Below are 12,634 nucleotides of genomic sequence, written 5' to 3' on the forward strand. Positions count from 1 at the left end.
CAAAACTAGTTCATGAAACTTCCTAGGAACTACTAATTGTTCTGTGACTTCCCCTTTACTACCTGACTTCGGTCGAACATAACGACACAAAACTTCGTCCTTTAAACAAAAAATTTCCTTACACACATCATCGAGATCATCATCCAGCTCACATTCAAAAATTCGGGTTAGTGTCTCATCCTCTTTCTGCAACTTGACTAGCTCATCCTTATCCAAAATGTTAGAGCCTAATTCATCACCGTAACTAGAACTAGATACAGGTACATTTACTACGTTACTCTCGACAGCTACGGCTTCCGTTTGGCTATCACTGTCCACGATAGAGTTCGGTCTCTCAGCCACACTCATGCCAAGATCAACCTGGCTACCTCTATCACACTCGTTCGAATCCACGAACTCACTCACGTTCGAATCCACGAACTCACTCACGTTCGAATCCACGAACTTACTCTTGTTCAAATCCACAAACTTACTCTCGTTCGAATCCACGAACTTACTCTCGTTCGAATCCACGAACTTACTCTCGTTCGAATCCACGAACTTATTATGACCGTAGTCTACGTCTGTATCTAAACCCGACCTAGTTACTACTATTTCAGGCACTGGAATATTCCTCACAACAGGATTCACATTCTTGGATAAAGCTAAGTCATTACCAACAATAATGTCAACGCCTTCGACGGGCAAACTGTTCACAACTGCAAGTTTTACTTCTCCTGACACTACCCGACTTTCTAAATTCAACTTCAACAAAGGACAAAGAACACAAGTGTGAGGAAATCCACCTAACATGACTTTCTCTTCCATGTTGATTTCCGCCCTGTTCGGCACCCTCTTTCCGAATCAGTGAGACAGCAGCACCTGTGTCTCGAAGCAAGACTACTTCTCTCAAATCTACTCCTCAAAGAGAGGAACCTACGACTTCTGACAGAAATTCAACAAAAATTTTCCTAGTTTCTCTCATCACATCATTCCTACTTGACAAAAGGTTAACTAGCGATACTGGTTTCTTACCATCCTTCTTTTCTACTGCATAATTTCTCGCTAAATGCCCTTTCCCATTACATCGGAAACAAGTTAATTCTGAGCCACTAGATGCCACTTTACTCTTACAAACCTTAGACGTATGACCAGGTTTTCCACATGTATAACAGGAATAGTCACTTTTACTCGCATTACTATTACTAGGACTAAAACCTTTACTGCTTTGTACTCTACCAGACGAAGGATCATTTCGTTTCTTACTAACACTCAAATTATGAGTTAGACTACATTCGTCAGCTAGCCTAGTTGCTCCTGCAAAAGATACTTCTCGCCTATCCTCTATATAAAGTTTAATCTCAGGGGATACGTTATCTTAGAAGTTTTCTAACAACACTAAGTTCTTCAAACTATCAAAATCCTCAACCTTAGCAGAAGTTAACCAATCAAAAAACAGCCTTCTAACTTCTTACCGTATTCTACATACATAGTATTTTCATCCTTTCTCAAATTTCTAAATTTCTTACGGTATGCCTCCGGTACTAACCTATATGCGCTATGAACAGTTTCTTTCACAATATCGTAATTATCACATTCCTCCTTAGACATGCAACTATACACAGTAAGTGCCCTACCACTCAAAACTGACTGCAAATATAAAGTCCACGTTTCTTTAGGAGAACCTACTCGTTCCATTAACTTCTCAAAACACATGAAATATGTCGTAACATCTTCCTCATCAAACTTTGGTACTTATTTTAGCACTGCACTCATACCTAATGTATCAGCTTCGTTTTCGTTCTCGCCTGACCGACTGTTACGAGTACTTTCCTTTAACCGAGCAATTTCCAACTCATGCATACATACTTTCTCTCTCTCTTCCTGCTGCATTACCAACATTTCTCTCTCTTGCTGCATTTTCATTACTTCTCTCTCTTGCTGCATCTTCATTGCTTCTCTCACTTGCTGTATCTTCATTGCTTCTCCCTCTTGCTGAATTTTCATTGCATCTCTCTCGTGCTGCATTTTCATTACTTCTCTCTCAGCCGCTCTTTCATCTCTCTCATACTTTTCCCTTTCTTTCTTCTCAACATACTCACGGAGATCATTCGCCTCTAGACCTAGTAGCTTACCTGACTCAATAAACTCTTTCACCATCTCACTCATTCTGATTCTTTCTATATTCTCCCTGTTTCAAACTGTTAAAGTGTTGATAGCCTAAGCAAGGTCGCCACAATGTTACGGTGTCGAAATATCCTGGCAAGGTCGCCACAATGTTACGATGTCGAAATATCCTGGCACGGGTTGACACAATGTTACAGTTTCAAAATATCCTGGCTAGGGTCAACACAATGTTACGGCCTCTGAGAGAGGTCCGCTTCAGGTTAGATATTTATGGCCTCTGAGAGAGGTCCACTTCAGGTTCGATATGAAATAATAATAAAAAAAATATATATTTCAACACCAACAGTTGAAACTGGGGATACGAATATAGAAAGAAACTAACACAACAAAGGTTTATTTACAAGCTTACTAACATAGGTAAATGCAGAATGGTATCTCCTATTTACATAAAAAGATAGAATCTTACACTGTATGTACTGGGGGAACAGTGACGCAATTCAAATACTTGCTAGTCAATTTGGCAATTCGCAGTGGTGGCTTCACAAAAGGAGAGCGGCAATTGCAGACGTCCTCTTGACTCCGTATTGCAGAAAATAGTCTACTTGTAAGGCAGTAACTCCCCAAAACCTGTAGCAGAACCTTTTCTTCTCTGAAGTCTGCTCGGTGTCGAGATAACACGGCCATCCACTCCTGAAGACGACCAGACCAGTATCCAACAAACTCTCGAACAACTTTTCTTCTGATCCTTCGTTGGTTCCTTTTTCTCGTATCTCTCACGGATGATCTCTGCTGCTGCTGATCTCTCACTGATAATCTGATCTGTGGTTCTTACTGAGGATATCTCTCTGTGACTAACTGGAGTCTCTCTTTTACGATCTCTCTCTCTCTTACAATCACTGCTCTCCAAAGTTTGTTCGTCGTATTTATACGGCACTCTGGGGGAGGAGCCTACGGCGAGCGTCACAGACTCCAGGGATTTCTAGAACTTCTTAGATGAATCTAGACGAGGTATTGCATCAGAAATCGCGGCGCTTCTCATGTCCCGACGAGTTCCACAAAACTCCGGCCGATTCTAGAACCATCATGATAACAGGCACCTTCAACACAATGCGCTAACGCCTCCTTGCTGCCAAAATTCTCCAAAATGTGTTCTCCTTTCCTATATCTTTCTTTGCTAGGAAGCAATTACCATCACATCATTCTAAACTATTAATTACTACCAGAATAACAATGATATTTTGTATTGGAAATGAATGTTACGTATATTCCAAACATTATTACTACCATGACGTACTATTAAAATTTTGAAAGATAATTTTGCTGTGAACGCTACCATAATTTGATTTTCACGTACGTATGTACATTTTGTCAGCTGGCTGGCCTCGCATAGATAAAAGTTGATTTCACCGATATGAAATTACTCCACGAATAGCCTTTTTATTATGAAGATATGAAGATAATGTATAAGGTAAAAAATGTTTGACGTATTTTGTTTATGCTTTGTCGCAGAGAGAGAGAGAGAGAGAGGAGAGAGAGAGAGAGAGAGAATTATGATCTCTCAAAAGACTTATTAGTCTATCCGAAGAGACATCATATGCTCTGTTATTCATTTTATTCAGCCTCGGCTATAACCTGCAGCTTCTATTACTGGGATTCTTTCTTCAGATCTCCATTACATAAAGATTGAGTAAAAATGTATTTAATTTTTACTTTTGGAAGCCACCATTGAACATCGGCAGTGACAACTTAAACACAACTTAATAAAACGCTCGATAGTTATGGCAGATGACGTCAGCAATCAGCTGTTTCTCTAGAGAGAGAGAGAGAGAGAGAGAGAGAGAGAGAGAGAGAGAGAGAGAGAGAGGGGAAGGGAAATTGGAGAAGAGAGCGAGATGAGCCGAGTGGAGGAGGAGGAGAGAGAGAGAGAGAGTTGCCTGATTAGGTTGTAACATTGACAGATATCCATTAGCAAAAGTTGAATAATAGTTGTGTATTGAATATAATGATCATTTTATTAAAACTGTTAATTTACTGTGTCTAATCATATTACATGTATTATTACCATGTTATAGTATTATGATAATGAACATAGCGATCTACCATTTGCATTCTGGTTTTGTTTACATTCATAGATATGCCTATAATATATAAGGTGAGAGTGGTTTTATTACCTTTATTCTCAGTTAATATCATAATGTAAATCTGTTCATGTTTGTTGGTGGTTATCACACTGCAACTAGGCTTAGCCTACCAATGAACATCATAAATATACCTTGAATAGGCTATTTATTAAGAAGATATGCCAATGATACATAAGGTGAGAATCGTTTTATTACCATTATCGTCAGTTAATATCATAATGTGGGTCGTTTCATGTATGTTGGTGATTATCGGACCATGGCAGAGGCTTAGCCTACCGATAACATCTCATACGCAATGTTTGTCCCATGATGCTGCGATTCATACCAGCGATAAAGCATGAGAAGCGGTCCAAGAAAAAACCCGTGAATGACCGATTCCGTGATTGCTGATCCGTGACTAAGCGATGCCCCACTGTATTTGTATCCCGAGTTTCAACTGTTGTTGTTGGATCCTTCTTGTTTATTATAATTAAAAACCTGAGTGGATCTCGGCCGGTCCATGACACATGTGTAGGGGAGTTATTTTAACACAGTACATATACAGTGGTCCCTTGTATTCGAGGATGTGTACCAGAACCCCCCTCCCCCAAATTGGAAAAAATTGGAACCCCTATAAAAATGCTGAAAACGGCCCATTTTGTTAGTTAAAAATCAAGAAAAACCTGCAAAAAATTTGTATACTAGGTTTTTCAAATAGTTTTATCACAAAAAGTGCTTTATATGATGAAACTGATAAAAAAAATCAGGAATTTGCGAATATTTCTCACAATAATGGGTAGATACGTTCCAGAGAGGAATCCGCAAATGCCTGAGTCCATGAATACGGGGGCCCACTGTATACGTATCTAAAAATGAAAAAGTGTCTAATATGGTATGTTATTTTGTATTTGTGAATAATGTTTTGTATAAAAAGGTAAGATTAGGGTAATAACTGGTGGCCAAGAACGGATTAATCCATTTTCAATTATTTCTAATAAATTTATTCAGATCTCGACTAACTCGCATAGTCACTTCTTCTGGAATGGATTAGCATCGAGGTCCGGGGCTCTACTGTACATATACTGTATGTGTGTTGGCTTGCTGCCCTTTTGACATAATTGCTCATCTGGACTTTCAAATTTATGACCTGTAAGAATTTATTGATGGAAAATGGAGGCTTAAAACACATTACGTGACTAATGTGATACTATTTTCGAAAGGTTAGGAAGAATGTCCAAGTCCACTAAAAATGTAACTTGACATTAAACCATCCTGTCTGTTAGACTATGTTTTTGAATGAGAGTGAGTATGCAGACCACTCACCCCCAAAGTTTTTATTCTCATCTCTCGTCCCATCTACAGTTGTAAATTTGAACAGTCAACTCACCATCACACACCCATTCACTCATAAAGTCAACAGCTAGCTATGGGGGAAGACCAAATTCCAATATTACTTAATCTTAAATACACACACACATTCACCCTCTCCTTTTTCTCTATCATTCTCACATACACACAAACACATAATTTTGATGTTATAACAGAAGTTAGCATTATGGGTGACCTGAAGTCTCAAGCAATCTAAAACAGTGCAAGGTGTGCAAGTTTGACTTCATGTTATTATTCCATTATTACTGTTTCTGATAAACTTCTGTATTTAATTACAGGCAGTCCCCGGTTATCGGCGGGGTGCTGATAAGCGAAAACCGGGTATAACAGAAAATAGGAGATTTATGGTGCGATAACCAGTTAATGGCGTCTGTTAGATTTAAAGTGGCATAACTCTATACTAAGCAGAAATCAGCAGTTTATGGCACCATAAATCAGAGATTTGCGCCATAAAACCGGATCTCCATTAACCGAGTCCGCCAATAACCGAGGACTGCCTGTACTTTCCATTTGTCAACATTAGTCAAAACTATCCACTCCACTACCCTTAATGCTAAAATTATTTAATTTAATATTACAAAAACACAAACAAAATAATACAACAATCAATCCTACGCAAATGAGATAATAAAAAAATGACCATTTTTAATTCTAAAACTAATATTCTACTAAAAAATATTATCCTTACTCTGCAATAACTTTTGTACATCAGGTCTCATCAAGGCATCGCGTAACAAAGGGTCTTGCGGTTGAGGAGAATGACAAGTATTCATGTGAGATATGCCCACCATCAACTGTTTAATTGGGTCTAGTTGCTGCTGTTGCTGAAGTGGTTTTTGCTTTTGCCTTTCCTGAAAGATAGCAAATTATAAGAATTTTTCTACACAATTTCCTACTGCTATTAGATATCTATTTAACAATAACACAAAAATTACCTGTTCTATGATTTGTCTGATCTTCTGTTGTTGTTGTTGTTGTTGCTGCTGCTGCTGCTGCTGCTGTTGCTGATAAAGCTGCCGGGCTTGTAACAGAAGCTTTATAACAGTATCATGCCCAGGAGGACCCTGACTATTTATCTGAGCCATATTAGGAGGGGGCTGAGATGGTGTGACCAAATTTGGTGGAGGTACACTAAGGTTGGGTACAGCTGGAGGAGGCATACTTCTTGGCTGCTGAGGGACAGAAAGGTGATTCTGTTGGTGTCCTGGGCTACCAACATTACCTTTCATGAGCACTGAAATGAAATTTATTTATTTAATATAAAAAATTTATAATGCCTTTACAGCCTACATCATAGTGTAACACAACAAGTCTCAGATAACACTAGTCAATATTTTATTTTAACAAAGCATATCACTCAGTGTTTAATATACAACTTTCCAACTCTGGATGTCATGATCTTTCAAGACTATGTCACTTTATTAAACACACAGTAAACAGGGGAGCAATTATGGTGGGAGGAAATACCTCCTAAATTGTGGACAACCCTCTCTTTAAAAATCACCTTTTCAATCTCACATATGGAAAAATAAACATTGCATTATCACCACTCTGCTTAATTTAAAAACACCAAAATGGTATGAGACAGTGGTTTGTTATATAATGACTTGTACTGTTAATGCAGTCAAGAAAAATACTGACCCTTGATGGGTTTCAAAATTGTGTGTAGGAAGTAAAAATGACTTGCTTTGTTCACAAGAAAAATGTGCATGACCAGCAAGACGAGTGACTATACCTGGGGAGGAAAGAAGTGGTGCTTCTAGTGTCTGAGAGACTGAGTTGATGAGTGAATGAGAATACTTGTTATTGGCCTGGAGAATGTACAGTGGGCGACCCCATATTCATGTTCTTGGCATTCGCGGACTCACATATTCGTGGATTTCTCTATGGACCATATCTACCCTTTATTTGTGTGAAATTCTCATATTCACAGTATTTTTCTACGAGAAATATTCACAAATTCCTGTTTTTTGAAATCTGTTTCATCATGAAATACACTTTTTGTGATAAAACAATTAAAATAACCCAGTATACACATTTTTAGTTGGTTTCTCTTGAGTTTCAACTAACAAAATACAGTGTTCCCCCCGTATACACGAGGGACGTGTTCCAGACACCCCTGCGAATAGTTAGAACCACCACTAAAATTGCTTATAACTGCCTATCTTGGGTTCAGGTACCAAATGTATACCTTAAACAACATCCTACTTCAAATATACACCTTACATTACTAACCTATTACTACAGTGGACCCCTATATTCGCGTTCTCTGGATTCACGGATTCTCTCTGGGCCATGTCTACCCATTATTTGTGGAGGATTCGCCTATTTGCGGGATTTTTCCGGTGAAAATAATCACTAATTAGTGTATTTTGATGTTATTTTCATGACTAAATACATTTTTATGGTACAAAAATAATTTACTATTTTCAAATACTAATATTGATTAATACTGTATTAGTAAGTTCAATAAGATTAAATGATATCATATAATAATAAAAATAATAATTCTCTCTCTCTCTCTCTCTCTCTCTCTCTCTCTCTCTCTCTCTCTCTCTCTCTCTCTCTCTCTCTCTCCTACAGAGATGTATATTTTTTTTGTATGATAAATAAATGATTTACTACAGTAGTACCTCGAGATACGAAAGGCTCAACTTACGAAAAACTTGAGATACGAAAGCAAATGCGAAAAATTTTACTGCTCTACATACAAAAAGTTTTCAAGATACGAAAGGTTTCTGAAAGTCCGAGATTTGCCCGGATAACAATTTTGAAACTCGCGCCGCATGCCGCCATCTTAGTACTGGTAGACTCGCCACCATCTCCTGCTCTCCCATTGGTTTCTGATGCTAGCCAAGCCATGAAATCCTTCTCTCCTATTAGACAGCATCCCTCCCATCATGCATCTTATACGTATACGTGGTGGCGTACCTATCTCGGCCTCTTCGTACCAACATCTCTATCGTACGCACACGGCATTCGTTCAGTCCAACGATTTCATTTAGTAACGTAAATTTGTTAGTGATTTCGTTGCAGTATACTATCGTGTTGTGCGGAAACTTTATTGTGTTACTTATACGTAAATTACGTACAAGATAACGTAGTCATGGGTTCCAAGAAAGTTGAAATTCACGGAAAGAAGCGCATGCTCTCTTTGGAGACAAAGATGGAGATCATCAAGAAGTACGAAGCTGGTATGCGATTGAGTGTGATCGCAAAGGAATACGGCCGTAATCCGTCGACAATAGGCACCATCCTTAAACAGAAAGATGCCATCAAAGGAGCTACACCGTCAAAGGGCATTACTATTTTGTCCAGCAAGAGGACCCACGTGCACGACGAGATGGAACGGCTGCTCCTCGTCTGGATAAAAGACAAAGAAATCGCTGGCGATACGGTAACTGAGACAGCAATCGCCCACAAGGCCAGCGCTATTTTCGGCGATTTGATTGCGCAGACGGAAGACGACGGAGGGGAAGGGACTTCAACGCAAACCCCAGAGTTCAAGGCTTCGCATGGCTGGTTCGAGAAATTTTGTAAACGAACTGGCATCCATTCGGTGGTGCGTCATGGGGAGGCTGCCAGCTCGGACACGAGAGCGGCCGAAGCATTTAGGAAGACTTTCGATGAGATGATGACCAAGGATGGCTACAGTTCTCAGCAAGTCTTCAATTGTGATGAGACTGGCCTTTTTTGGAAAAAAATGCCTCCTCAGACGTACATCACGTAGGAAGAGAAGAAGCTACCCGGGCATAAGCCTATGAAAGACAGGCTTACGCTCGCACTTTGTTCAAACGCCAGTGGGGATTGCAAGCTAAAGCCCCTACTGGTGGATCATTTCGAGACTCCTCGAGCCTTCAAGGCCCACAAAGTGCTTAAGAAGAAGCTTCCAGTGATGTGGAGGGCTAATGCAAAAGCCTGGGTAACGAGGCTTTTGTTCACCGAGTGGGTAAATCTGTGTTTTGGCCCGACAGTGAAGAAATTTTTGGAAGAGAAGCGCCTCCCTCTGAAATATCTGCTGGTGTTGGACAATGCCCCTCCCCACCCTCCTGGCCTCGAGGAAGATGTCCTAGCAGAGTATTCCTTCGTCAAGATTCTTTTTCTTCCGCCCAACACCACCCCTCTCCTCCAGCCCATGGACCAGCAAGTGATAGCGAACTTTAAGAAGCTGTACACGAAACATCTTTTCAAGAGATGTTTCGACATCACCGATACCACAAACCTCACCTTGCGTCAATTTTGGAAGGAGCATTTCGACATCGTCATTTGCATCCGACTCATCGACCAAGCTTGGCAGGAGGTTTCGAGGCGAACCTTGAATTCCTCGTGGAGGAAACTCTGGCCTGATGCCGTATCCGCCCAAGACTTCGAAGGATTCGACGTGGGCGAAGCTGGTGCTGCAGAGTCAGAAACAGTTGACGATCCCGAAACTGTTTTGGAACCAGATCTTGACGAGATTGTTGCACTCGGCAAGTCCATGGGGCTGGTCGTCGACGAGGACGACATCAACGACCTTCTCGAAGAGCACAAAGAGGAGCTTACGACGGATGACCTGAAGGAGTTGGAGGCCATGCAACATAACGTCGTTCGAGAGGAGTTCTCTAGCAGCGGCGAGGAAGAGGAGGAGGAGCCTATGACAACGGCAGAAATTAAGGATATTCTAGGCACTATTCATAAAGTGCAATCGTTTATCGAAAAAAGACACCCCGAAAAGGCTCACACAGGTCGTATACTTGTGCAGTTCGATGACGTTTGCCAGTCGTTTCAGGAACATTGTGAAAAGTAGGCAGAAGCAATCTTCCTTGGATCGTGATTTTTTTCTAAGAGGCCTTCAGCATTAGCAGGAGTAAGCAAAAAGGAAGAACCAAGTGATAAAAAACAGAAAGTTGAAAGCAAAAAGGAAGAACCAAGTGATGAAAAACAGAACGTTGAAAGTGGTGATGAAGTTGAAAAAAAAAAAAAAAAAATGTAATTTGTAGATTTTTGTAAGTTAAGTGTTACATTTTGTTAAGGGGGCCGGCCGGCTAATGCCGTTTTTTAACGACAGGACTTTGACATTCATACCACTTAATAAGGTGACTTGGGACATCTCCAAACCGCATATGATTTTCGCCTCTGACCTTCGGTTTTGTGACGCCAGGGCAATTTATCCCGAAAATAACCATTTTTCAAATTCTATCTCCTCCCTTGATATTTAATATTAAGATCTGGGATTACTACCATACATAGACCTGATGTAGACCTCCAATCAAATGGAGTTTTTTTTTTCTAAAAGTCATTTTTTTTGCTAGATATGAATTTTTCAATATGGAAAAAAATAAACCCTATAAATCACGAGAAAAAAATTTATAAAAAAAAAGACAAAACAAAAATTGGAAAAAAGGGCTCTTATTTGATTGTTCTATAACGTCTTTCTGAGTTATATACCAAATTCCAACGTTATAGCTTTAAAATTAAGTGAGGAGATAGATTTTGAAGGTCAATAAGTATAGTTTTGAGATACGGGCGTTCAAAGTTTTCCTTCGTATTTCTATAAAGACAATGTTAATAAATAATGATTATTATGAATGCATATTTCTTTTTTGTGTATTAATAAACCAAAACTATTTTATTTATCATAATTTAATCATAAATGATGATCCCTTTGCTCATATATCGTAGCCTGGGGCACTGCTTGAGGCAAGATGGGGCACTCCTTCCTACGTAATCCCCTCTCCCCCCTTCACTAACTCGGCTTATTACAGCGAATTTTCTTCTGTATGTTAGCGTGAGATGTTTTCCTTATATTTTCCTCTTTGGCATGATGACATTCTTGCCGAAACAAAGATAAACAAACGTGAATGCAAGAGAATGTCAAGAGGTGAAACTCGAAGGTGTACTCTTTTTACAAAGACAATTTAATAAATCATGATTATTATGAATTTCATATTCCATTTTGGGTATTAAAAAACCAAACTATGTTATTTATCATAAATGAAGATCTCTTTGCTCAAAGATCGTAGCCTTGGGCACAGTGTGACGTGTGCTGTCAGGCAAGAAGGGGGCGTTACTAGGCAACCCTCCCCTCTCTCTTCACTAACTATGCGTATATTACGATATTCTGTAATAATACTTGAGCAATTTTTCTTCGTCTGTATGTTAGTGAGATATTTTTCTTGTCTTTTCCTCATTGGCATGATGAACTTCTTGCCGAAATATACATAAACATACGTAAATGCAAGCGAATGTCACAAGGTGAAACTCGAACGTGTAGTCTACTTGAAGTCTGTGTTCCTACTGATTCATGGTTGAACCAGACCAGGCCCAGACAGATACTCGCTTCTGCGAGCCACGGAATCTCTACAGATGCCATTTCTCACAATTTCTTTGCCAATGATTATTAAAATTTACGATAACAGAAGAAATATTGCATTTTCTTGTACAGATGAATGTTTTAGGCTTATTGAGTTATGTTTACTAATTACCCTGTAACTACGAAAGTAAGAGGAATTTTGACGAAATATTTCGTATACGTATTCTCAATTGCCATATGAAGCTCCATGAATTTTTTCATGACTTTGCATTTTTTGCCCTATACCACCATATATAGGGGTTCTGGCCGGCCCCCTTAATGTGTTTTGTAAATTTTAGTTTTATAAGTTTTTTCCTTTAAATTTTTTAATGTGGAATTCCGTAAAGTTAACGTGTACGTACGTAACGCTTATCTGGCCGTTTGTCCTCCTCCTCTGCCGCCACTTTCGGAGATAGGCTCACTCGAAAGGTAAGCTTCCACATTTTACGTTACAGTAATAATATTTCTTGTACATTAATATAAATTTTATTTACAGGTTTTGCATTTTTTTACTTAATTTAGGTATTGAATGGTCCAAATTGTTGTAATGTTTCATTGTTTATAGGTCAATTTAGCTTTATTATAAAATTTAATGGGGTGTTTTTGGAGAGCTTGGAACGGATTAGCCATTTTACATGTAAAATGTGTTCCAAGATACGAAAAACTCATTTTACGAAGGCCGCCTCAG

The 12,634-nt window shown here is 39.2% G+C and overlaps 1 protein-coding gene across 8 annotated transcripts in view; it reads right to left on the bottom strand.

Moving 5' to 3' along the window:
• The window catches only part of LOC135224510 (myb-like protein P), an 871,197-nt gene that overhangs the window by 450,245 nt on the left and 408,318 nt on the right, over positions 1-12,634 (bottom strand). For all 8 annotated transcript variants that reach the window (XM_064263552.1, XM_064263551.1, XM_064263553.1 and 5 more), the window contains 2 exons: positions 6,551-6,849; positions 6,304-6,466 (listed from right to left, as the gene is read on the bottom strand). In XM_064263552.1, the coding sequence (XP_064119622.1) occupies positions 6,304-6,466; positions 6,551-6,849 (462 nt within the window). The remainder of the gene's footprint in view (positions 1-6,303; positions 6,467-6,550; positions 6,850-12,634) is intronic.

The sequence above is a fragment of the Macrobrachium nipponense genome, chromosome 12 (genome assembly GCF_015104395.2).
Source record: "Macrobrachium nipponense isolate FS-2020 chromosome 12, ASM1510439v2, whole genome shotgun sequence".
NCBI classification, from domain to species: Eukaryota; Metazoa; Arthropoda; class Malacostraca; order Decapoda; family Palaemonidae; genus Macrobrachium; species Macrobrachium nipponense.